The following is a 27,522-nucleotide window of genomic DNA, read 5'->3' on the forward strand; positions in this document are numbered from 1 at the left end:
AGGTGAGCTTTCGTGGGACAGACCCACTTCTTCAGACCATAGCCAGACCAGAATAGACTCAATATTTAAGGCACAGAGAACCAAAAACAGTAAGCAAGGAGGACAAATCAGAAAAAGATAATCAAGGTGAGCAAATCAGAGAGTGGAGGGTTGTGGGGGAGGTCAAGAATTAGATTAAGCCAAGTATGCAGACGAGCCCCTATAGTGACTCAGAAAGTTCCTGTCCCAGTTTAAACAACGTGTTAATGTGCCAAATTTGAATGTAAAAGCCAGCTCGGCTGTTTCTCTTTGAAGAACGGTGCGAAAGTTCTTTTTCAGTAACACACATACCTTTAGGTCATTAATAGAATGCCCCATTCCATTAAAATGTTGACTAACTGGTTTGTGGATCTGGAGTGTTTTAATGTCTGTTTTGTGCCCATTAACCCTTTGTCTAAGAGAGTTAGAAGTCTGTCCAATATACAAAGCATCTGGGCATTGTTGGCACATGATGGCATATATGATGTTAGTAGAGGAGCATGAGAAAGTGCCTGTGATTCTGTGGGTAACCTGGTTAGGTTCTGTGATGGTATTTCCAGAGGAGATATGTGGACAAAGCTGGCACGGGCTTTGTTGCAAGGAAAGGTTCCAGGACTGGTATTCCTGGGGTATAGACTGTGGCTGTTAGTGAGGATCCTCATAAGGTTGGGAGGTTGTCTGTAGGAGAGAACAGGCATGTCACCCAGGGCGTTCTGGAGTGTAGCATCCTGATTAAGGATAGGTTGTAGGTCTTTAATAATTCATTGCAGTGGTCTGAGTTGGGGGCTGTAGGTGATGACCAGTGGTGTTCTGTTCTTGGCTTTTTTTGGGCCGATCTTGGAGTAGCTGGTAAGTGTTACTGAAAAAGAACTTTCGCACCGTTCTTCAAAGAGAAACAGCCGAGCTAGCTTTTACATTCAAATTCGGCACATTAACACGTAGTTTAAACTGGGATGGGAGTTTTCTGAGTCACTATAGGGGCTCGTCTGCATACTTGGCTTAATCTAATTCTTGACCTCCCCCCCACCCCTCCACTCTCTGATTTGCTCACCTTGATTATCTTTTTCTGATTTGTCCTCCTTGCTTACTGTTTTTGGTTCTCTGTGTCTTAAATATTAAGTCTGTTCTGGTCTGGCTATGGTCTGAAGAAGTGGGTCTGTCCCACGAAAGCTCACCTAATAAACTATTTTGCTAGTCTTTAAAGTGCTACTTGACTGCTTTGTGTTTTAAATCTTGATGATTGTTTCTGTATACACCTCAGAGATACAACCATTTCCATCCATTTGCATAGCTAGGGTTCTTGTCCTGTCTGACCATGTCACATCATAATTCCTGCAATATTCTTTCTCCTCGACATTGACAAATGCAAACTTGATTTGCTCATGTCCACAATGCTGCTGTAATGATCATTCTCCTAGCCCATTGTTGCTCTCTTCGCATCCTTGAGTTGAGTCTTCCTTCTCTAATGCTTCAAAGATATGCAGCTTGTCTTCACTTTCAGCCTATCACAACCCTACATATCAACCCTCTTTTACTACTGAGATGTCTGCTCTTACCTCCAGTTGGCCCATGATACCATCCTCCACTGCCCCTTTGTTAAATTTTCAAAAAAACACCTTCTGGATTTCTCCCACGATGTCCCCATAAAAGTCTGCAAAAGAAAGGTTACTCACCGTAGTAACGGTGGTTCTTCGAGATGTGTCCCCGTGGGTGCTCCACATTAGGTGTCGGGCTCGCCCGGCGCCGCAGATCGGATCTTCCAAGCAGTTTCTGCTGGACCGCGCATGCGCCGGTGCGCGCCACTCCCCCGCGCGCTCCCGGCCACGTGCGCGATCCAGTCCCCGCCAGTTCCTTGACCAACCGCCTTGGATGTTCCTGCAAAACACTAAACAGAGATCCGGAGCGGGGAGGATGGGCGGGTAGTGGAGCACCCACGGGGACACATCTCGAAGAACCACCGTTACTACGGTGAGTAACCTTTCTTTCTTCTTCGAGTGTCCCCGTGGGTGCTCCACATTAGGTGACTACCCAGCAGTAACCCAAGATAGGAGGTGGGTAATCGGATTATGTGCAGCTTGTCCCCGAGAGGACCGCTGCCGAGAGACGGGTATCCTCTTGGAATACCCTGTGAAGGGCGTAATGTTTGGCGAAGGTGTCACAGGATGACCAGGTCGCCTCTCTGCAAATGTCTTTTAGCGCAACGCCCTTGAAAAAAAGCTGTTGATGCTGCCACCGCCCTAGTGGAATGAGCCCTGGGCATGGCCAGTAAAGGAGTCTTTTTGAGTTTGTAGCACATTTTTATGCAAGATACGATGTGCTTCGAGATTCTCTGCGAAGAGAGACATTCTCCTTTTGATTTGGGAGCGATAGAGACTAGGAGTCTATCCATTCTCCGGAAGGACTTGGTCCTGTGTATATAGAAAGCTAGCGCCTCCTCACATCCAGGAGGTGTAGGCGCGCCTCTTTGTTAGAGTTATGAGGCTTTGGATAAAACGAGGGTAAACAATAGGTTCGTTAGTATGAAACTCAGAAAGAAACTTTAGGAACAAAGGCTGGGTGCAGCCGTATGGTTACCGCCTCCTTGGAAAAAACAGCGCAGGGTGGCGTTGCCATAACTGCCGCAAGCTTGCTCACCCTGCGAGCTGACGTGATTGCGAGAAGAAAGGTCGTCTTTATCATAAGGAGGCAGAGGGAAACCGTGGCCAAGGGCTCGAACGGTGGTCCCCTTTTCGCATTAAGCACCAGGTCCAAGTTCCACGAAGGTGGAAGCGGTTTCCGAGGTGGGGTATAGGTTTACCAGCCCTTGGAGGAACCTGGTAACCATGGGATGGGCGAACACTGTGTGCCCGTCCTCTTCATGTCTGAACGCCAAAATGGCAGCAAGGTGGACCTTAAACGAGGATAGTGAGAGTCCTCCTCTCTTGAGGTCCAGTAAATACTCAAATATCACAGCCATAGGCACCGAAAGGGGGGCTAGCTGTTTGGTAGAACACCATGCCGTAAAGCGAGTTCATTTCTGCTTGTAGGTCTTCCTGGTGGAAGTCCTCCTGCTACTTTCTAGGACTTGCTGCACTTCCTCCGTACATGTGCTCTCTAGGGAGCTGAGCCATGGATTAACCACGTTTGTAGTCGCAGGCCTTGGGGGTGCGGATGCACTATGGACCCCTGGGCTTGCGTGAGCAGATCCGGCGCCACCGGAAGGGGCATCGGTGGCCGGTCTGACATGCGCAGGAGTAGGGGGAACCATTGCTGTCGATCCCACGTTGGGACTATCAGGATCATTCAGGCTCCTTCCCTCCTGGCTTTCTGCAACACTTTGTGGATGAGCACTGTGGGAGGGAAAGCGTAAAGCAGGGGGCCCCTCCATGAGATTGCGAAGGCGTCCCTCAGGGACCCCCATCCCAGTCCTGCCCTGGAGCAGAATCGTGGGCACTTCTTGTTGTGCTGAGTAGCAAACAGGTCTATCTGGGGAAAAACCCCATGCATGAAAAATCGGTTGCAGCAGATCGGGACGGATCTGCCACTCGTGCGTGAGTGCGAAACGCCTGCTCAGCTGGTCTGCCTTCACATTGTGAGCGCCTCTTAAGTACGAGGCTTTCAAGGTTATATTGTTGGCGATGCAGCAGTTCCACAACCGGACTGCTTCTGCACATAAGGCACGGGACCGAGCTCCTCCTTGCCGATTTATATAAAACATGGTGGAGGTATTGTCTGTACTGATCCCGACTACTTTGCCTTTTATATGGTCTCGAAAGTGTCTGCAGGCGTTGAACACTGCTCTGAGCTCCAGTATATTTGTGTGCAGTGACTGCTCCGTGGAGGACCACAGCCCTTGCGTCACCTCTTCGCCCATGTGTGCTCCCCACCCTATGAGGGAGGCATCTGTAGTAAGAAAAACCAATATGTGTGGTTGGTGGAAGGGTACCCCTGTTAGCAGGTTCTCGGGGTTTACCCACCATTGCAGGGATTTGCGCACCTCTGTTGTGGGCGACGCCACCCTGTGAACAGTGTGTGCTGCCGGTTTGTATACGCTCGCCAGCCAGTGCTGCACGCTGCGCATGTGTAACCTGGCGTTCTGTTCTACGAACGTCGCTGCTGCCATGTGGCCCAGCAGCTGTAAGCACGTCAGAACCGGCACTGTAGGGCTGAAGGTGAAGACTTGCACAAGGGAGCCGATGGCCCGAAAGCGAGTCTCTGGTAGATACGCCCTCGCTGTAATAGAATTTATGCGTGCCCCTACGAACTCTATGTCCTGTGTGGGGTCTATCTTTGATTTTGTCAGATTGATAACCAGGCCGAGCGAAGAGAACGTGCCTGCTGTGACGCATATCATGCGTAGTACCTCCTCCTTCGAGGCCCCTTTGAGTAGGCAGTCATCCGGATACTGGAATATAAATACCCCCTGTCTGTGCAGGTAGGCTGACACCACTGCCAAGGTCTTGGTGAAGACTCTGGGGGCCACGGAGAGGCCAAACGGTAGGACCTTGTATTGAAAATGTTCTTTGCCTACCATGAAAAACCAGAGGAATCGTAGGTGAGCCGGATGAATAGTTATGTGAAAATACGCATCTTATAAGTCGAGGGCTGCGAACCAATCTCCATCGTCTAGTGCCGTAAGGATGGAGGCGATTGTGATTATCCGAAAGCATTGCTTGCGCAGGTACCGGTTGAGGCCTCGAAAATCTAAGATGGACCTCCCGCCTCCTGTCTTTTTCCCCGTGAGGAAGTACCTCGAGTAGAACCCTCTCCCTTGCAGTTGCTCCGGCACTCTTTCCACTGCCCCTATGAGCATGAGATGGTCTACCTCCTGCTTGAGCCTCGCTATGTGGGAGGCCTCCTGGAGGTGGGGCCTGGGTGGAGGTCATGGCGGTGGGAGCGACTGGAAGGGGATGGCGTACCCCGTGGCTATGATCTCCAGCACCAATTTGTCTGTGGTGATCCTTTGCCACTGGTTATAGAATGGTCGGAGGCAATGGTGGAATAACCGCTTCGGATGACCTTGCGATGGTAGTGATGGCGCAGCCCTGGATCTGTGTGTCAAACTTGTGGCCTTTGGCCCTGCCCCGAGGACGCACGGCTCTGTTGGGAACGTCGCCTGGGAGTTCTGTACTGCTGGTGCTGTTGATGTCGCCCTTGCTCGTAACCCCTGTGGTACTGGGGACGCTGTTGCTGGTACTGGTACTGGTACCGTCTTTGTTGAGGGTAGTACTTTTTCTTTCTGTATGGAGGGGTATAAATCCCCAGGGTCCTAAGTGTGGCTCTTAAATCTTTACTGGAATGAAGGACCCAGTCAGTTAATTCAGCAAACAGCTTCTGCGAGTCGAATGGAAGATCGACTATCTCTGTCTGCAGGCCCTCGGTATACCCGGAGTCTGGAGCCAGGACTCCCTTCGCATCACCACTGCCGTAGCTGTGGAGCGTGCTGCTGTGTCCGCAACATCCAGGGCGATCTGAACTCCCGTCCTCGAGGCCGCGTAGCCTTCTTGCATGATGGCCTTGAGCACTGGTTTCTTGCCCTCTGGAAGCGAGTCCATGAGGGAGGTTAACCTAATGTGGTTGTCAAAATTATGGTTCGCTAGATGCGCTGCGTAATTTGCCATTCGCAACAGTAGAGTGGAGGAGGAGTAGACCTTTCTGCCCAACAGCTCTAGCTTTTTGGCATGTTTGTCTGTTCCCCCACGTTGCGACGACTCCACCACCAAGGAATTTGGTTGTGGGTGGCTGAACAGGAACTCCGTGCCCTTTGTCGGCACGAAGTATTTTTTTTTTTTTCCGCTCTCTTGTGGACAGGCGGAATAGTCGCAGGAGTCTGCCATATCATAGTGGCAGACTCCAAGATTGCGTCATCAAGCGGTATTGCTATTTTGGAGGAGGCCGGAGGTCTCAGATTTTTGAGGAGCTTATGGTGTTTCTCTTGCACCTTTGCTGTCTGGATGCCTTGCGTGAAGGCCACCCTCGTAAAACAGCTCTTGGAACTGTTTGTGATCGTCCGGAGGATGGACGTCCCCCGGGGCCATAGCCTCATCCGGGGAGGAGAGCAAGGAACCGCTGGGGTACGTCTCTCTGGACCCTTCCGGTTCCTGCTGGTGATGGTACACCCTCTCACTAGAGGTTTGCGAGGGAAAATTTCGGGGTTCCATAACCAGTCCCCCCTGAGATGCTTGAGTCTCTGTCCCCGGTCGCAATTGCCCTCGGGGGTACGAGATCGTCTGTGGGGATCTTTCCCTAGTAGATTGCCGATGGTGTCTATGCCCCGCGTGGTAGGGGCGACCATGGCAGTATAGGCACTGTTCTTGGGAAGGTGACCTAGACCACTCCCTTGGTGCATACCCTCTGCGTCTGGGGGAGGGAGATCGTCGAGACACTGGAGAGAGCGATTTTGCATAATAGTCCAGCGGTTCAAACCCCAGGAAGGGTGATGGTGGTCCCAGCCAGGGTGAGGCTGGTTGCAAAAATGGAGAAGGGGGCTCCACGTAGGCTAGGGGGGACCCCTGCCTTCTGGTTGGAGTCTGCAACATAAGCGGAGGGCTGTGAGAAAGCAACTCCATAGCCCTGTGCGGAGAGGGGCTGCAATGCCTCCTCTTGTGTGCAGCCTTCCCCCTCCCTTGAGGAGGTAACTCCACCCCCTGACGTACAGGGGATCCCGGCCCCGTCCGCACCGAGCTCGGCACGCTCGAGGGCGGTGCTGCAAGTGTGGTGTCCTCCGGTGCCTGCAGGCTGCGTGCCTGCGCGCTCTGCACCGCCGGTTCCCCGGGGGTTGGTGCTGCTGCCTGCGGTGCCGCCGGTACCGGCGCTTGTTTAGCCGCCGCCCTGCCTGCGGTGCGGGGCGGCTGGCTGATTATTGGAGGCTGAGCCGCTTCCACGTGGCTCTTCGTGCCGCCGCCGATCAGCTGTTGCTGGGGGCTGCTCGCTCCTCCCGTCCCGCTCGCTATTGTTGCCGGCAGGGATCGGGCTGGGGAGACTTTCCTCCGTTTTTGCGCTGATGGGGTGAGGGAGGCAGCTTTCCTTTTATGGGCCCCAGAGGGTCCCTCCTGCTGTGGCCGCTCCGGCACGTCTGGCTGGAGGGCCTTGTCGAAAAGCAGCATTTTAAGCCGCATCTCCCTGTCTCTCCTTGCTCTGGCTGTTAATTTAGCACAGAAGGAGCATTTCTGTGCAACATGGGACTCCCCAAGGCACCTTATGCATAGACTGTGCCCATCAGACGCTGGCATCACCTCTTGGCAGGACTCACATTTTTTAAATCCTGAAGAGGACATTGTTGGTGAGTCTTTCAGTTGTTAAACGGGTACTTAGCACCTTCTCTGTGCTATTTTCCCCTTCTGATGGCCTGCTGCAGCAGGAGGGCTGATGGCCCTATGCTCCTGGCCTCCGGCGCTTGTTACTGGGACTGGATTGAAGCTGTCCCGCTTGTAGTTTGTTGTTGTTGTTTTTTTTTTTTGAAAAATAACAACCGGCTCACTTGCAGTAGCCTAAGTACTTGAAAAACTTTAAAGAAAAAAACAGTTAAAGTCATTGAATACGCTACTTGGCCTTAGCCTAGTTCGGATTCCGTCTGCAGCCGACGGCGGTTAAGAGGAACTGGCGGGGACCGGATCGCGCACGTGGCCGGGAACGCGCGGGGGAGTGGCGCGCACCGGCGCATGCGCGGTCCGGCAGAAACTGCTTGGAAGATCCGATCTGCGGCGCCGGGCAAGCCCGACACCTAATGTGGAGCACCCACGGGGACACTCGAAGAAGAAGCTAACATTATCCACCTTCAAAACACTTCTTGCCTGAGATATTTAAAAAGCAAACTTGAGAATGCTTAGTCAGCTCGTGTTCTGAGCTTACTGCCTATTATATTGACCAACATTATTTCATTACTTCCTTGTGATCCAGCTTCTGTCTGAATCCACCTGTTGTCTGTCTTAGAATGTAAGCAATTCGGATCAGGGACCATATTTTCTTCTCTGACTATACAGTGCCTAACATAAAAGAAACTTGGCCCATTACTAGAGTCCTTAGATCCTATGGTAATATAAATAATAAATACATAATTAAAACAATCAATTCATTGTACAGAAGCCTGTGACATGAACACACACAGTATCTACATAATTTATATGCATTTATGACTTTTCAGACAGAAAGAGAGCATTCCATTGCCCTCAGCTATACAAAAAGATCAGGTCTGCTCACACTTATAAAGGCCCCATCTCGTCACTAAAATGTATAGAGCATGCATAGTACAGTAATATCACATTTGGAGGGTTCACAAATTACCTTTAGAGACGTACTTTTATAACCCTCGGTTGTGAGTAACACTTTTTAAAAAATAACTCTCAGGGAATGAAGATGAAAGGATCTTCTGCAGGAAGGTGGAAATAATTAGAGGTTCCTCTTTTTGTACAGTGCTTGCTCCAAAGACCACTGAAGTCAATGGAAAAGTTCCAGTTGAGTTCAGTGGGCTTTGGATCACATTCATCACTGATGTTTCAAACAAAGAGTGATCAAGGTTTGTGTTGTCTGTGTGATGTGAGAGAAGTTTTACACACAACCTACACTACTTATAGGAAGGATGTCCCACACACTTTGAGCTGAAATGAACCATCCTGCCTCCTAGGATTTTAAGTTAAGCGTGTCAGGTCTGATTTTGAGCAGCAACACCCTAGCAAAAAATTAAATACTAACATCTGGAAATGGCTTTGCTACTTAAGCAATGTTTCAGGACTAGTCATTCTTTAGTTCTATAGCATAAGCTCTAGAATTTTTATTAAATTTTGACTAGAGGAAGCAAAGTATTCTGGAATACTATTTGTCCCTCAATGTACTTTTAGATCTTTTAGGCATTGGAGAGAAAAACAATCACTCTGTTTATCATTTTAATTTTCAGTTATTAGGATGTCTGGCAGCTTTGTCTCTTCAATATCAGAAAAATGAAACAGGCATAATATTAAAAAGGACTGGAAATCTGCAATATTCATATATCACAGCTCTCCAAGTCCTCATCACTTCATTGTAAATAACTCATAGTTAAGAATTTGACTTAGCTGGGACAGATGTAAGCTACAATGGCTGGTTTCTTCACACTCACTGATGGAATACCAAAGTACGAGCTCTGCATAAACCAAATTTAAATTATCTGTTTTACGGGGCTTTTCATGACTAAGAAAATGCTATTTTATTGCTGAAGTCACATATATGTTCTTTACTTAATGAAAAATTGTTTTTATGACTGTTGTTCAGCATCAGGAGAGCTTTTGTATGCATGAGTATTTATAATTATAATTATTAATTACTCTTAAATACTTACAGCTATTAATCATGTACTATAACTGATGCATAATATTATCAAGCATGAATGCCTTCACCTTAGTGATGCATACTTGCATGATGAGATTAGGAAGATTAATTGTGTGAGGATGACTCAGGCAAAGATGAACACAACAGTATTTTGTGTGCTGGGTACAGCAGATTGGCTCCTTTACCTTAAGTGAACTCCACAGGCAACCAGTTCTGAAAGCAGCCGACTGAGAAAGTTCTTGCATTGAGATAGTGCACTCACAATGGTGTGAGCTGAAGAGTTATATTCATAGATACACTAATAAATTCCAAGGCCAAGAGCGACTGTTGTGATCATCTAACCAGATTTCCTGTACAACACAAGGATACAACTCTATAAGGACACAGCCTCATCTGGAGTACTGCATTTCAGGAATGATGTGAGCGAAGTGGAGAAAATCCAGAGAAGAGCAACAAAAATGATTAAAGGGCTAGAGGAGCGAAGGGCAACCAAGACTAGTGAGCGGGCTGCAGGAGTGGCCCTCCTTCATCTCAGTGGGCCATATGCCATTGGTGGGCAACCTGTGGCCCACAGGGTGCACAAAGCCCAATAGGGTTATACCTGTCGCCCATGCGCCCTCTTTCTCCCAACTTATCCCATGCATCATAAACTGATTCGCAGCAATCAAGCTCTGGGAAGGGCAGGGAGGAAAGGGGATGGAGCATGAATCAGCAGATTCCTGGTGTTCTCAAAGTGCTGGAAAGGAGGAGGAGGAATAGGAAGTATGGGGCTCCAGTGCCCCAGAGCGCAAGGGGTCCGTGGGGTGGGGCAGACAGAGGGTGCTCAGACTCAAGGTTGCTCACCACCATTCTAGGGCACATGATCTATGACGGATGATTGAAAAATATTGGGTTTATTTAGTCTGGAGTATAGACTAAGGAGCAACAAGAAAACAGTTTTCAAATACATAAAATATTGTTACAAGGTAAGGTGACCATCCGGGATGCCAAAAAGGAGTCCCTACTTATTTTTAAAAGGGACAAACTGTCCCATATTTAGGTCCTTGGGGGCTGGCGATGGGCTGGGAGCACCCAAGGCTGCCGCTTCTCCAGGACTCCAGGGTGAGAGCACCCATGGCTGCTGCTTCCCTGGGGTTTGGGGGTGGGAGGGGCAGTTCCCCCAGGGCTTGGTGCAGCCAGGAGGAGTTGCCCCTCCCCCTATATCTCACTGTTTTGTATTTGGGACAGGGAGATATGGTTACCCTATTACAAGGAGAAGGGAAAAAGATGTTTTCTAACCTCTGAGGATAGGATGAGAAGCACTTGGCTTGAATTACAGCATGGGAGGTTTAGGCTGTGTGACAGGGTCAGGCCAAAGGGCTAGCTCAGAGAAGGGAGAGAGGCAGAGTTAAACAAAGCAGAGGTGGCCTGGTCAGTTAGGAGAGGGTTACTTCAAGGCAGTGAAGAGCAGCTGACCTGTGGAACCAGAGGAGAAGGGGCTGCTATAAGTCAGCTAGGTAGCTAGATAGATTGTCTCACTTGAGGCTGCCACGGGACCTTTAACAAGCCTTCCTGCTGGGGGAAAGGGAGATAGAGAGAGAGGAAGCTGGAGAGAGGTGAGGAGACAACAGGTAAGGAGAGAGTCAGAAAAGCTGATGAGGAGAACACCAGCCTTGCCAGAGACAGGTGGGAAGGTGAGGAGTTCCCACAGGGAGTGTTTGGGTTCCCTTCCCCCATGTAACCTCAGAACTCAGCAGGTGGCTGGGGAGGACTGTTTAACCAACCCAGGCAGACCAGAAGGTCCCTCCCTCAGCACCCTTTCAGCCAAGGGACAGAACTCCAAACCACAGCTAGGGCATGTTGTGCCCATACCACAGCATCCAAAGTATCTGAGGGACTGTGATCTGAACAAGGGCCTGGGGCCCAAAAGTGAGACTGACCCTGCAGAACTGGATATTAGGAAAAAGTTCCTCGAGTCAGGGTGGTTAAGCACTGGAATAAACTGCCTGTGGAGGCTGTGGAATTTCCATCACTGGAGGTTTTCAGGAGAGCAAGTCACACAATTACCTGCCAGGCTGGTGTCGACCACGGGTGGGCAATAATTTTTACAGTGGGGCCACTCCATGAATTTTGGTGCTGGTCACAGGCTCGCACTGACCCCTCAAAAGGGGTGGGGCCTTCAGCAGAAGGGTTGGGACTGGGGGAGCTACAGATAGATCTTATGTGAGTGTGAAAGAGAAATACTTTGTGTGAGGGAGACAGACTGTGACACAGGTTGAATGTGTGCTGCAGTGTATCTGTGAGAGTGACACAGTGTGTGCAGCACAGACTAGGTATGTGTGACAGTGACACAGTGTGTGTGGGCTGGCTGCTGCTAGGTAAGTTTCTGAGACAAACCACCTTCTGTCTCTTTAAGGGAAATCTGTCCAGCTCTGCACTTCTGAAACACTTACTATACATGCTTCAGACTGGAGTAATGCCACTGTGCAACTCCCTCTCCCTGATCCCTGCTCTGCAAAGATGAGAAACACTCTGCATTCAGCACTACCTACTCCACTCCACCACCTCCCGCTCTGAACAGCTAGCAGGAGTCTCCTAGGAGCAGCTCAGCTGCAGACGGAACAAGGTATGGGGGAGGCGGGGGCGCAGCTGAACACTATAAGTATGCTTGCTCTGCTAATCAGCTGGGTGGGCCAGAGAGAAATGCTTCACAGGCCAGATCTGGTCACTCAGCCTGATTTTGCCCATCTGTTAGTCTATAAGGTGCCTCAGGGCTTCTTGTTGCTGTTGTGAATACTGACTAACACGATTACCTGTCTGATGCTTGTCACCATACAAGCTACCGAGCAATGCATGATTGTAGGAAGAGAGATGGCATTTTCTTTTGATATCTTATGTGAGTGAAGCCTGGTTTGTGAGCCAACTTGAATATAAGGAAAAAGCTTGGAAAGTGACGTACACCCTTCAGTTTTTTTTCCAGTATTGCCCTGGCTTAACTCCATCTTTGAATAGGTAAGGTGAACTTCAAGAACAGTGCAGCCTGTCAGAGTTTACATGAATGAGATTTCCACCATATCCTCGTAAATAAGGACAAAGCCCAAATTCTGTACTGATTTAGACTCCAAAGCAGTTCAATCCCTTTGTGCCTTTATTATTTTGACATTACTGATTGTGATATTTCTGTTCTTAAACCAAATGCAAGTATCAGTTTGTGTAGCACAGCCCTTGTATACAGTGACAGCTGTCCCCAAGCTACCTTACGAAAACACCCACACATGAAAATGACTTTAGAGTAAGGAAAGCAATTGTGGGGGGGTTTATTGCTTAAGTCTGTTCTACCTTCAATCTTACTCTAGCAGTCTCTGTAGAGGTTGGCTGGAGAATACAGATCTTAAGCTTTGTCTAGATTGAGAATTGCTGGCGGAAGATATGCAAATTGCACAATGCATTTGTGTATCTCCTGCTGAAAGTTCTGTCGGGAGAGGCTTTCCCAACATTTGGTTTGTACACATGGGATCAAATGTTGGGAAAATCCCCCTCTGCTGAGAAAACCCTTCTTCCTCATGGAACGAGGATGACTGGGATGTCAGCATGCTCCTGAAGCAGTAGACTTCTACTGGGAGACCTCCTGGTTGCTGACAGAAGCCTGCAGTTTAGACATAGCCTTACAGTGAGCAGACAAATGGAAAGTGCAGTAGTATTGAGGCTTCTTTTAAAGGCACTCATGCTTACAAAATAGATACCACAAACCTCCAAAAATTATTTATCAACTATACAGTGCTAGGGAAATTTTGTTTTCCAGCAAAATATATGGATAAGACTCTTCGTTCAAATTCCTATTTTACAGACTGTACCAGAAACACACCCATAGACCAACATGCAGAGGCAGTCAAAATGTGTAAACATCTTACTTTCAACACTTATGGTACATCTACAGCACAAAACAAAACAAAAACAAAACTCCACAGCCCCATCACAACGAATCTCAAAGCCCAGGCCAACTCACTCAGACTCGTTACAAGGCTTAATTTATCAGTGTTGGCCTTCTGCAAAAATAGGCTTTAATGTCTAGTGAGGAGGTTGGGTATCACAGCCCATGTACATGCAACGTCTGGGAATGTCGACTAATTTGAGTTTCATAGCATGAGCTCCATGAGACCGAATCAGTTGACCTGGGATTTGAGACTTGCTGCTGTAGTTTCTTTTTGGCTGTGCAGACGTACCCACAGGTGAGTGTCTGCCTCATAGGCCAATTCTAGATCAATATTAGGTGGGACATGGGTAGCTTCATTACCTGCATACATCTCTGTTAACTGAGGGCATTTTTGAAGGTGCCTCTTAGTTCTCCCAGTGTGACTGAGGCTCCACCTACACTGACCATGGAAGATCAACTGTTCAATCTTCTGGGGTGCTGTTTTGCGCATGTGCAGAAAAGCGTATTCCAGGGTCAATGTCGACCTCAGAACTCCTGATGAGCTGCAAGGGTTAAGGAAGTTTGATGGGAGGAGCGCTCCTGTCGACCTTCTGCTGTGAAGACAGGCATGGAATTCGAGGCTGAAAATTTGATTTTAGGTACACAACTTGCGCACCTAAAATTGTGTATCAGCTGTCGACCTTCCAGGTGAGTACAGACACAGCCTAAATGGCTGTTCCATTAATGGCTGGCACACCTCCTTGAAGTCTTATCACATTTTTGCTTTTGAAAGACCTATTAATGTCTCCTTTTTATTTATAAGAAGTCTAATCAATAAGAGATACTGATGCAGCTATTCTGGAAACATCGTTCATCTATTGGTCAAGATGGTCAGGAATGTAACTCCCTTGTCTGGGTACCCCCAAGCCTTTGACTGCCAGAAGCTGCAACTAGATGACAAGGCACGGCTCACTTGACAATAACGTTGCACTGTTCATCGTCTCTGGAGTTCCTATACCAGCCATTGTCGGAAAGATACTGGTTTAGAAGAACCACTGGACTCAATGTGGCCATTCTTAAGCTCTTAATTGGGCTCCGCTGATAAAGAATAGAAATCCAGCTCCTTCTTCTGCTCTACATTTCTAACAGTAGCAGGGGCAGTTAAAACTTATTTTAACTGGTGAAGTCATGTGATAGGACTCTGAATACAAAGCAAGTAAAGCCAGTCAGTAAGAAGGTGTCATTTTAACCCAGCCACTTTTCAGAGTAGAACCACAGTGTGAAGTCTATGTGTGAAGTTTATTATAGGAATAGACTTCATAGGGTAGACAGAATCTGTTCTCTTGGATTTTGTTCCTGAGGATGAAAAGATCTGGTACTGAGACAAGGTGGAGCTGCACTTCTCCAGAGACTCCACTGGAGACCAAACGTTTTTAATTGTTTTTTCTTCGGGTGAAAACCCACTAACCTGTTAATTTTCTATTCCTATTGTCAGGTTTGGAGGAGCCAGGAACTCAGATTTTATGGAACTGCAAGTCGCAATGGCTGATACCAGATACTTCGGGGTGGAAGTATGAGTGCCCCAAAGTATTGATTGTTACTGATAAACGCTTATGAGAGAAGGTTTTTCTAATCTCAGGAGGTTAATAGTATGTTCATGATCTGAATCAAGAGAACTGATATCCTAGATACAGCTTTATTCTGTGTAATTGTAGACATTCTGGTTATTTATACAAATGTCTAACCCTGTTTTGAATTCTGCTAAATCACGGGCAATGAGGCCCAGAAGTTAAGTATGTGCAGTGTACAAAACCATTTTTATTGCTCAGTTTTAACTTTGTTGTTTTTTTAGTTTAATTTTGTCTCCTATGAAAATACAAATAGGCGCACCTGAGACTTTCTATCTAATACCACTCATTATTTCACATACCTCTCACATATTCAGCTATTATCATTATGCAAAGAGAGTTCTAGTCATTTTCAATCTCTCTGCATATTGATGTTTTTCATTACCTCTAATCCTTTTTACCCTCTTCTTAGGGCCTCATCTCTTAATGTCCACTTTTGGTCGCTGTCAGAAAGAGTTTGTTGAATGCATTCCACTGATTCACATAATGACACCTTTTCCTTCATTGTTTAACATTTTGTTTGCTTTTTTGCCCGCAACTGCACATTGCTATGTCCACAATAGTATCAGTTACAGTTGACTGCAAAATCAACAATGTGTGCAAAAACGACGACTCTTGTGACACTTTAAACACTAAGACTGTGTGTACACTAGCACCCCCCTCTCGAAAGGGGGATGCTAATGAGACACATCGGGATCTGATAGTGAGGCGCTGCAATGAATCTGCAGCACCTCACTTGCATAATGGTGGCCGCAGTACCTCTAAAGTGCCGCTTTCGACTGCACACCGCTTGTCTACACAGGGTCTTTTTCGAAAGGACCCCGCAGACACCAAATATTTGGTTACAGGAATAAAAGGATTTTGACATCTGTGAGATCCTTTCGAAAAGGACCCCATGTAGATGAGCCGTGTGCAATCGAAAGCCACACTTTTAAAGTGCCGCGGCTGCCATTATGCCAATGAGGCACTGCATATTCATTGCATCACCCCATTAGCATATCCTGATGTGTCTCATTAGCGCCCCCTTTCGAAAGGGGGGTTGCTAGTGTAGACATAGCTTAACAGATTTATTTGGGAATAAGCATTCTTGGGCAAAAAACAGTAGGTTTTTCTTCATGAAAGCGTATACCTAAATAAATCTGCTAGTCTTTAAGATGCCACACGACTCCTTTTTGCTTTTGTGGATACAGACTAACATAGCTATCCTTCTGATGAATGTGCTCAAGAAATTCAAATTCTTCTTCTAAATGGGAATTATCTGGAATGTGGCTCCATCAAATTTCATCTAGAATCAGGTTGCAAATCACTTTGCTTTGTTAGGTGTTTCTGAAGGACCTCACAGTCCTCTTCAGATATGATTAACTGAAATAATTTTGGGTCATCTACAAATGTTGCACCATTTACCATTCACCCCTCTTCCAAATCTCCTTCCACAAACTGTAAAGTGACCATTATGTTTGGATACTCTTTTCTCCCATCTCTTTATTAGACCCATGTGAGAAACAGGATGAGTAACCATCAAAGGCTATCGTTACACTACAGCACTCTGTCAACAGAAGTCACCGTTGGGAGAGATTTCCTGACAAAACTTCTGTTGACAGAGTGAAGCCACACACAAATCCAACTGCGAGAGTGCTCTGCTCTGTTGACAGAGCAGGCGGACTGCCTAGCTGCTCTCTCAATAAAACAGGCACCCGAAAGAACAGCAGATGGGGTGCCCATTGTTGTGGATGCCCTGTCTGTCAGGAGAAGGCCCCCCCTCCCAGAGCATCCACACAACTTTTTTGCTGACAGACTCTGTCGACAGCAGCATTACACCTCATGGCTTTGAGGCAGAATGCTGCTGGCAAAAAGTGCTTAGTTTTGTCCACAAAGTGTCGACAAAACGCATTGTGTCTGGGGACATTCCACCAGTTTTGTCGGCAAAGCTTGTTAGTGTAACAGTGGTCAAAATCCTACAAAGTAATATAACTAGTCTTTGCTGAGATAGCAATGAGGGGTCCTGTGGCACCTTATAGACTAACAGAAATGTATGAGCATAAGCTTTTGTGGGCAAAGACCCACTTCGTCAGATGCAGGTAGTGGAAATTTGCAGAAGCTTCTGGCCGAAGTGGGTCTTTGCTCACGAAAGCTTATGCTCATACATTTCTGTTAGTCTATCAGGTGCCACAGGACCCCTCATTGCTTTTGCAGATCCAGACTAGCATGGCTACCCCTCTGATACTTTGCTGAGATAGGTTTCAGAGAGGCAGCCATGTTAGTCTGTTTCAGCAAACACAACAAGTTCTATGGCACCTTAAAGACAAACAATTTTATTATGGCATAAGCTTTTGCGAACTGCAACGATGCATGACGTGAAAGAAAAAGGTATCCCCACTAGGAACATCATCACCACATCTTTCTTACTAGCTAGTTATCCGCTGTGAGCTTATTAGAATCCAAAGAATCTGGAGAAAACCACTGATCAGCCTGGGTTCTGCTGCTACGACAGAATAGCTGACAGCAGGACTGACGGCTGAATATTAGTGCTCAAATATTTTGCATACCGAATGACATATTTACAGTGTTTGGGAAATTATTTAATTCACCCATTTCTAGAGTAAATGCAAGACTCATTTGTTCTGCAGTCTTAATGTGTCAAGCAAAGACTCTGGATTCCAACAAGAATTGCTTCAGCATTTAAAGCACTTGAACACAGTCACTTTTAATTAATCTTTTCTCCATGAAACACTGGCCTTTTCCAGCCTGCTAGCCAAATGAATGCTGGAGCGTGCATAAGAAAGACTAAAGTCTCCAAAGGGATAAGACTATCTATAGATTGTTAGCATAAGAATTTAAAGTAAGTAAGTCAAGTCTGAAGATGCTTAAATTCTTATGTGAAGAAAGAAACACTTTTTGTTATCTTACCAGTTTGGATATTTTATTTACTAGGAGAGAAGAAAGGGAACAAAAACTAAAATACAGAAAACTACAGAGTATTTTTTAGAAAAAAATCTAAATAAATGACTATTTGAAGCAAAAACTGCACATGGGCTGTCTATGGAAGTGCAAATTCAAGTTGCCATTATTAAATATGAACTTGACCACGTCTGTTTTGAACCCATCATTAATATGTCTGTAATTATCATTATTTGAAAAGACAGGACCCCTTTTTAAAAAAAAACCAGTAAAATAAAGGGAAAGGGGCTCAAAAGTTCTCTGGGAGAGCTCAGTTGTGGTGTAATGTAATGTCTATGAACAGATTAGTAAAAGCAAGAGCACTCCCCACTTATATTTATAAAAATGTGATTCAGAGCTTTGCGTTCACTGGACTGTGTATTTTAACAGGTTTGCAACACCTGAGAAATTAGGAAAAATCTTGCAGAAGACATTTAAAAAACAAATGATCATGAAATCTCACCTGTAGTTTGTGCAAGCAGAATTTTGACCTGAAGGATCTGTTGGGTTAAGAGTCACTCGAGGTGAGACCTGAGCTGACAGCAAAAATCCCAAAGCTAGGATAATGAGTGCTACAGTAGTACCTAAAAATATAAAAATGACAAAGATTTTACTTCAAATTGTGCAATATAATTCTCTGCCGCATAACCCTATGTCTGGAAGAAGGAAGATACTCAATTTATATGAGTTTAGCACCATATTTCTCTGCAATGACTACAGCTTGAATCTCTCTAGTCATCTCCCAAGGGTGCCAGACCGGTGTCGAATGAGAGAATTTGCCAGAACACCAGTACTGTCTAGCAGCATTACCAACACTTCCACTGCTTACTGGGCCCTTAGAAGACATTTAGGGGTAAATGAAAACTAAACAGCAGCATGTAACACTGAGAGCCAGGACTGGTGGCTGGAAACAAACTTTATGGAACCACAGGAAAATTGGCCACACACAGGATAAGTGGTCATCCAGCTAAACAAAACCATGTTGGATTATGGATGTTGCTGGACAAGAGAGAGCCAGACTAGAGAGGAAAATTGCTGTAAAATTCAACAGCCCTGAATTCTTATCCGGTTGCTAAATTGTTTGTTTGTTTGTTTGTTAACACAAAGCTGAAGTTTGTATGATTTAACTCACGTTCCTTTAAGGGATACATATAATGTTCAAAAAGCAGAGTTAAACAGTGGCTTGTAAATCACAGCATGTTCCTAGCTTCCAGACATTTATACCCACCTGAAAGAAAGACAACATCAACACAGTTTTGCAGCATAAAATCCCTAATTATTTGGAAGTACGGAAATAAATTTGATTTTTTCCCCATAGAGCTCAGTTTGTAGAAATTCTTCTATTAATATAAACACACTTATGAATCAATCCCCTTCTACCAAACAACTTGAGCCCATGTAATTCTCTGTGCATGTATTGTTACAATGTGTAACACTCAATACATTCAATGTATTAAAATAGTTCATTCCTAGATCATATAAATTGATAGCACCTTGCTCAGTCTTCATCTTCATTTTAATATCTAACATAGGTTTTTTTGCTATGGAGAAAGAATTCCATATTGTGTCCTATATCTTGGGTTATTTATTTCTAGTAAGCTCAATCACTGTGTATCAAGAGATCATATTTTATAATGTTTGAACTTACATACGTACATTTGTATAGAATATATATGCATATGAAGTTGATAATCGTGATAAGTTATGAAGAAATATGATAAACTTCAGAGTCGATTGAGGATGATATCCACTTTTGACCATCACTCTTGCACTTTCCCCAATAATCCAACTCTCTAAGACTAATTCTAAATGCCTAAGCAACTTTAAATAGACTTTTAATATCAATCTACGCAAAAAAATGGTTCTTGCCCTCCAAATTTCATCTGCTTAAGGCTCAGGTTGCACAAGAATCAATCCTACACCAGTTAAAGCTTTTCTCCACATAAAAATAGCATGATTTCAAAGCCTGATGCCTTGCAGTCCTGATTGTCAACGTCCTAGTAGAACTCAGCACTCATTTTTAGTCCTGGAAAGATTACTGCTATTAGAACTTTAAAATGTGACATATTTAGATACAGGAAAGGAATTTAAGATAATTTTGGAAGGTTTTATGCCTCCCTCTGAATTTCGTATAGTTCAACTAATGGTGGCTAAGGAACTTGGTGTCAGGATGGAAGAATGGAAGAATACACAAACTACTGCCTATAATTAAAAATACCTTCCCAAGACATTTCTATATCAGATTTTTCTAAAATAGGTGGTACTCAGGGAAACACATGATGGAGTGATTTTATTGAAAGCTGATTTAGAACTCTCTGGGCTTGTCTACACTTCTATGATAGCAAACTGTGTTACAACTATAGACAGATACAGATTATTTTCTGTGTGATATGCATGCACAGTTAAATGAAGGAATTCATGAAGGTCTGGTACAGTATAAAGATTTTATTAGCATGAGTTTGAGCTATCCACATTCATCATCACTTTTGAAGCCGATAAGTGAGATTTACGGAGGCTGTGTCTAAACTACCACCCTCCTTTGAAGGAAGGATGGTAAGCAGGGTGTTGGGAGTTTACTAATGAAGTGCTGCACTGTATATGCAGCACTTCATTAAGCAAATTCCCCCTGCAACAACTCCGAAGTTTTAAACTAGCCGTGTCTAGCTGCAGCTCACCCGCCGGTACTTTGAAGTACCGGGGCAACTTCGAAGTCCCTTTACTCCTCAAAATTTTAAACTTTGGAGTTGCTGCAGGGGGTGGAATTTGCTCAATGAAGTGCTGCATATCCAGCGCAGTACTTCATTAGTAAACTCCCAACACCCAACTTACCATCCTTCCTTTGAAGGAGGGCGGTAGTGTAGACACAGCCTCTGTAAATGTCACTTATGGGCTTCAAAAGTCATGATGAATGTGGATAACTCAAACTCATGCTAATAAAATCTTTATACTGTACCAGACCTTCAGGTACTCCTTCATTAAACTGTACATACATATCACAAAGAAAATAATCTGTATCTGTCTATAGCTGTAATACAGTTTGCTACCATAGAATCATAAAATCCTAGGGCTGGAAGGGGCCTTAGGAGGTCATCTAGTCCAGCCCCATGCCTGAAGCAAGATCAACACTAACTAAATAATCCTAGCCAGGACTTTGTCAAGCCGGGACGTAAAAACCTCTACGGAAGGAGATTCCACCACCTCTCTAAGTAAAGCATCCCAGAGTGCATTACTACCCTCCTCGTGAAATAGTTTTTTTCCTAATATCCAACTTACACCTCTCCCACTGTAACTTCAGACCATTGCTCTTTGTTCTGCCATCCATCACTATTGAGAAGCCTTTATCCATCCTCTTTGGAGCCCCCCTTCAGGAAGTTGAAGGCTGTTATTAAATCTCCCCTCAGTTTTCTCTTCTGCAAACTAAATAAGCACAATTCTCACAGCCTTTCTTCATAGGTCATGTGCTCCAGCCCCCTAATCACTTTTGTTGCCCTCTGCTGAACCCACTCCAATACATTCACATCCTTTCTATACTGGGAGTACCAGTACTGGATGCAGTATTCCAGATGAGGCCTCACCAGTGCCAAATAGAGGAGAATAACTTCTCTAGATCTGCTGAAAATGCTTCTCCTAATGCACCCCAATATGTTGTTAGCCTTGTTGGCTAAAAGGGCACACTGTTGACTCATATCCAGCCTCTCATCCATCATAATCCCCAGATCCTTTTCTGCTGCCCTGATACTTAGCCAGTTAGCATCCAGCCTGTGACAATGCTTGGGATTCTTCCATCTTAAGTGCAGGACTATGCACTTGGCCTTGTTGAACCTCATCAAATTTCTTTTGGCCCAATCCTCCAATTTATCTGGGTCACTTTGGATCCTATCCCTACCCTCCAAAGTATCTACCACTCCACCTAGCTTAGTATCATCTACAAATCTGCTGAGGGTGCTATCGGTCCACTCATCCAGGTAATTAATAAAGAATACCAGCCCTAGAAACAATCCTTGGGGCAGCCCACTTGAAACTGACCACCAGGCAGACACTGATGACCACCCATTGGGCCTGGCCATCTAGCCAGCTTTCTATCCACCTTACAGTCCATGTATCCAATCCATACTTCCTTAATTTATGGGCAAGAATATTGTGGGAGACTCTATCAAAAGCTTTGCTAAAGTCAAGGTATATAACACCCACTGACTTCCCGACGTCCACAGTGCCAGTTACCTCATCATAGACGCTAATCAGATTGGTCAAGTATGACCTGCCCTTGGTGAATCCATATTGACTGCTCTTGATAACATTCCCCTCTTCCAAGTGCTTTAAAAGGGATTAATTGGGGATCCCCCCCCATGATTTTTCCTGAGAACTGAGGTAAGGCTCACCAGTCTATAGCTCCCTGGATTTTCCTTCTTTCCTTTTTCAAAGATGGGCACTGCATTTGCCTTTTTCCAATCATCCAGGACCTCAATGATCTCCACAAGTTTTCAAAGATAATAGCCAAAGGCTCTGCTATGACATCTGCCAATTCCCTCAGCATCCTCGGATGCATTAAATCCAGACTCATGGATTTGTGCACATCCAGCTTTTCTAAATAGCTCTTAACCCGTTCTTTCCCCACTGAGGGCTGACCACCTCTTTCTCATACAGCATTGCCTAATGCCATAGTCTGGGAGCTGACTTTGTCCAGGAAGACTGAGGCAAAAAAAGCACTGAGCACTTCAGCCTTCCCCACATCATCTGACTTCAGGTTACATCCCTCATTCAGTAATGGCCTCACATCCTCCCTGGTAACTATCTTATTGTTAACATGCCTGTAGAAACCCTTCTTGTTGCCCTTCGCATTCTTTGTCAGCTGGAATTCCAGTTGTGTTTTCTCTTTCCTGATTACCCATCAGCATTCTCCGGTCATATATTTAGACTCCTTACTCATCTGTCCGAGATCTCTTCCAAAAGAACTTCTTTCAAAAGGGAGCACATCCACATACAAAAAAAGCAGATGAAAGAGTGATCTGCTCTTTTGAAAGACAGTGTCCACACAGCCCGCTGCTCTTCTAAAAGAACAGGCCAGAAATCAAAAAATCAGGCCCTATGAGGACTGCTTTTTTGAAAAAATGGGCTTGTGGAGCATCTATGTGTTTGAAAGGGGGCACTCTTCCTGAAGTGGAAAAGGAAGAGCTATTTTGAAATGAGTGCCACATTCTTTCAATTTACTTTCATGCTTTTTGGTGTGTGGACGCTCTGCTGGATCTTTCGAAAGAGCCCCCTTCCTTTGAAAGATTTTTCAAAAGAACTTGCTAGTGTAGATGCAGTCAGAGAGTCGAAGTCTGCTCTTCTGAAATGAAGGGTCTGCATTTTACTGCTCACCCTTCTTTCTTTTGTCAGAATCCTGAAATCTACCATCTCATGATCACTGCAGCCCAGGTTGCCACCCGCTTCTATTCCTTCTCCTAATTCTTCCCTGTTTGTGAGCAGTGGGTCAAGCTGCACATGGTCCCTGGTCAGTTCCTTCAGCACTTGTACCAGCCAGTTACCCCCAACGTTCTCAAAAAATGTCCTGGATTGTCTGTGTGCTGCCATATTGGTCTCCCAACAGACGTTAGGGTGATTAAAGTCTCCCCTGAGAACCAAGGCCTGTGATTTGGAAGCTTCTCTTAGTTGTCTGAAGAAATTCTCGTCTACCTCATTTATGTGATCTGGTGGCCTGGTGGCTTTCACTTCTAAACTTAACCCACAGGCACTCAACTGGCTTTTCTCCCTCCATATACTGGAGCTCTGAGCAATCATATTGTTCTCTCACTTACATCGCAACTCCTCCTTTTCTCCTCGCCTGTGCTTCCTGAACAGTTTACATCCTTCCATGACAGTGCTCCAGCTATGCAGGTCATCCCACCAAATCTCCGTTATTTCAGTCACCTAATACTGTAATGCATCTTCACCTGAGGCGCCTACAAAGTGCTTATAATGTGAGGCTGGCTTAGTTTATTTATGCAGAAACAGAAAGTCCTTTTGTAACATTTAGTGACAGATTAACAAAGCACTTCACTGCTACACAAGTGGAGCGCAGCAGATATTGAGAAGTGCACAACAAAACTCTGAAATGGTTCAGGACAAGTGAAATATACTTTATCCTGTTCAGTCATCATGGGGAACAAGGCTATTTCAGGCAGAAAGTAATGGTAACTAAGAAGAAGAGCACAAGCCCACACTTTCAAAAACTCACACACCCTTCTGTGTGCCTGGCTTACACACTAAAAATTTAGGCAGATATTCTTTAAAGAACTATCCATTATTTAGTTCTTAATTGCTTTTTTTTTTAAAGAAAACAGGATTTCTTGAGAACCAATTTACAACATTTGAAAAATACTACTACTACTAGTACAGTTCAATTAATTCAGCATAGCAAACATTGTTTGGTGTACTGTAGTAATAATTATATTATTCTTGTATTAAAATACCGTGCACCAACATTTGCCAGCAATGCTGCCAACATAAGTATGTGTGATTTCTGAGCACACAGTCAGTTTACTTATGCTAACAGATCTTTTCTAATGCCAAAAGCTGAGGCCAAATCAGGAAGCTTAAATCTCTGGAGAAATTATGAAGCCATCATCAAAATAAAAATGTGGATTTTCAATTTATTCTATACTTGGCTTTCTGCTGCTACTCTGACTATTTACATCAATGATGACAGACTTTTGGGCATACTGGATTTCATCCTGGATTTTAATGTACTTTCCAAATGCTATAAACCAGAACATCAAATATTTTTAGACATGTTTCACATGGGGAGCTACACTGAATTTATATTAATTCTAAATAGGATATGTTTATCTTTTCAGAGTTTCACCTAATACTGAACTATCTGCCTTCCTTAACTCCTTGTTGAGACGAGGAGGAAAATATTCAGATTTCGCAAGCAGGAATTAAAGATTTTCTCTGGTTCACAACACAAACAATATAGCACATCATCAACTGAGTCTAAGAACTGCAAGCTTCCTGAAGATATTTAATATCCTCTCTGTTATATATTGCCAAAATGTTTTCAGGTGTACAAATACAGTATGTTTTCAGACTGCCAAACCCTGAGGAAAAAAACCTAAAACAGACATTGCCCCATCAAGCTCTCTGCATGTTTTACATTAAATGACTAACCTTTAAAAACACAGAACAAAAGAAAGAAAGACAACTGTCATCAAGATATAGCAGGAATTGGGAATTAAGTGGAATAAGTAGTTAACCATGTTAAAATTCAGGCAGTCTTCTTCACTTTATTTATTGATCGATGTATTTATTTGTTTTGCAGGGGGTAAGCGGGCGGAAGGATTGCTATGGTAATTTTGTAACGTTTCAACAATCTATTAGCATGGTACGATTTTTGAAAAATGTTGCCAACCCTTTGACGCCAGTGGAGATGCCACGCTTCAAGTAGCAAATACTCCTTTATAGAACATGGGCAGAGAATGGAAAAAGTCCATTTCAGTTTAAGAAAGAGGATTCAGAATAAATCAACTTTTTCAAATCAAAGCATTAACAACAATACTACAGACCACCGCTAGTTAGCATCCAGACCTGTGCCGACTTTGGTAATCTCAGAGGAATGTACGAGGGTATGAAGAAGGCATTAGGACCCACCCAGAACAAGATGGCACCTCTGAAATCCAAATCTGGTGAAGTTATTGCTGACAAAGCCAAACAGATGGAGCGCTGGGTCGAGCACTACTCCGAGCTGTACTCACGCGAGAATGTTGTGGTTGACGCAGCCCTCGACGCCATCGAGCTCCTACCAGTAATGGACGAACTGGATCAAGAACCGACTGTGGATGAACTGAAGACAGCCATCGACAGCACTGCAGCAGGAAAGGCCCCTGGTCAGGATGGTATACCACCAGAGGTAATCAAATGTGCTGCGGACACACTCCTGGAACCCCTGCATGAGCTGCTGTGCCTGTGCTGGAAAGAGGGTGAGGTTCCACAGGATATGCGTGACGCTAACATTGTAACGTTGTATAAGAACAAAGGAGACAGAAGCGACTGTAACAACTACCGTGGAATCTCCCTCCTAAGCGTCATTGGTAAACTGTTCGCTCGCGTCATCCTTGGCAGACTCCAGAAGATTGCTGAGAGGGTGTACCCCGAATCGCAGTGTGGATTCCGTGCAGAGAGGTCTAACGTGCAGGAGAAGTGCAGGGAGCAGAGAAAGCCACTCTACATAGCCTTCATCGACTTGACCAAGGCTTTTGACTTGGTCAGCAGGGATGGTCTGTTCAAACTGCTCTACAAGATAGGCTGTCCTCCACGGTTACTCAATATGATCCAGTCGTTCCACGAAAACATGAGAGGAACCATCCAATATGACGGCGCATTATCGGATGCTTTCAGAATCAGGAGCGGCGTCAAACAAGGATGCGTGCTTGCTCCGACATTGTTCGGGATTTTCTTCGCACTCCTCCTGAAGCATGCCTTTGGATCTTCAACAGAGGGCATCTTGCTGCACACAAGATCTGATGGGAAACTGTTTAACCTTGCAAGGCTGAGAGCTAAGACTAAGGTGCGAGAAGTCCTCATCAGAGACATGCTGTTCGCAGACGATGCTGCTGTAGTGTCTCACACAGAAGACCAGCTTCAAAAACTGCTGGATCGGTTCTCCAAAGCGTGCAAGGACTTTGGGCTTACCATCAGCCTAAGAAGACAAATGTACTTGGTCAAGATGTTGCTGAATCCCCATCAATCAGCACTGACAACTATACGTTAGAGGTTGTCCACGAGTTCGTTTACCTCGGGTTCACGATCACTGACAACCTGTCGTTGGACACTGAGCTAAATAGGAGGATCGGAAAAGCGGCCACAACTCTGTCCAGACTCAGCAAGAGAGTGTGGAATAACAACAAGCTGTACACTCGCACCAAAATGCAAGTCTACAGAGCCTGCATCCTCAGCACCCTCCTTTATGGCAGCGAGACTTGGACCCTGTATGCCTGCCAGGAAAAGAGGCTGAATGTCTTCCACTTGCGCTGCCTCAGGCGCATCCTTGGAATATCATGGAAGGACAGAGTTACCAACACTGCCGTCCTCGAGCAAGCTGGAATCCCAACCATGCACACCCTCCTCAGGCAGCGTCGGCTCCGCTGGCTTGGCCACGTCCACAGGATGAACAATGGAAGGATTCCAAAAGACATCATGTATGGTGAGCTAGCCTCTGGCAAAAGACCTCCCGGACGCCCCCAGTTGCGTTACAAAGATGTCTGCAAGAGAGACCTCAGAGAGGTAGACATCGAGCTGGACAACTGGGAAGAACTAGCAGACGACCGCGGCAGATGGAGGCAGGGGTTACACAAGGGCCTTCAGAAGGGCGAGTTGAAGATCAGACAGCTAGCAGAGGAGAAGTGAGCACACAGAAAGCACAATAAGGACTTGCCAGACACCCACTACATCTGCAAGAGATGCAGCAAGGACTGTCACTCTCGTGTGGGTCTTTATAGTCACAATAGACGCTGTAAATGAAGTCTTAAATTGAAACTTTAAAGGGCGCGATCCATAGTCTGTGCAGACTGAAGGATGCCTACTACTACTGTACCATACTGTTACATGTAAAATATATAAGTGACTTATGTAATGCTTTATATTACGTTTTAGACTTGTGCACACTTTCCACATTTTTTCCTACACTTAGCTTTCATCTGTCCAGGCAACCAGTGAGTATTATTCTCATTTTCCATACTGAGAGGTGGCAGCAGAGAGGTTACCCACAGAGGCAGCATCAGTTTAGAG

General features: G+C 45.3%; 1 protein-coding gene across 2 annotated transcripts in view; it reads right to left on the minus strand.

Annotated features, from left to right (window-relative positions):
- SLC2A13 (solute carrier family 2 member 13) overlaps nucleotides 1–27,522 on the minus strand; it is a 387,637-nt gene that overhangs the window by 82,939 nt on the left and 277,176 nt on the right. For both annotated transcript variants that reach the window (XM_075016269.1, XM_075016277.1), the window contains exon 6: nucleotides 18,221–18,341. In XM_075016269.1, coding sequence (XP_074872370.1) covers nucleotides 18,221–18,341 — 121 coding nt within the window. The remainder of the gene's footprint in view (nucleotides 1–18,220; nucleotides 18,342–27,522) is intronic.

This window comes from Carettochelys insculpta, chromosome 1 (assembly GCF_033958435.1).
Source record: "Carettochelys insculpta isolate YL-2023 chromosome 1, ASM3395843v1, whole genome shotgun sequence".
NCBI classification, from domain to species: domain Eukaryota; kingdom Metazoa; phylum Chordata; order Testudines; family Carettochelyidae; genus Carettochelys; species Carettochelys insculpta.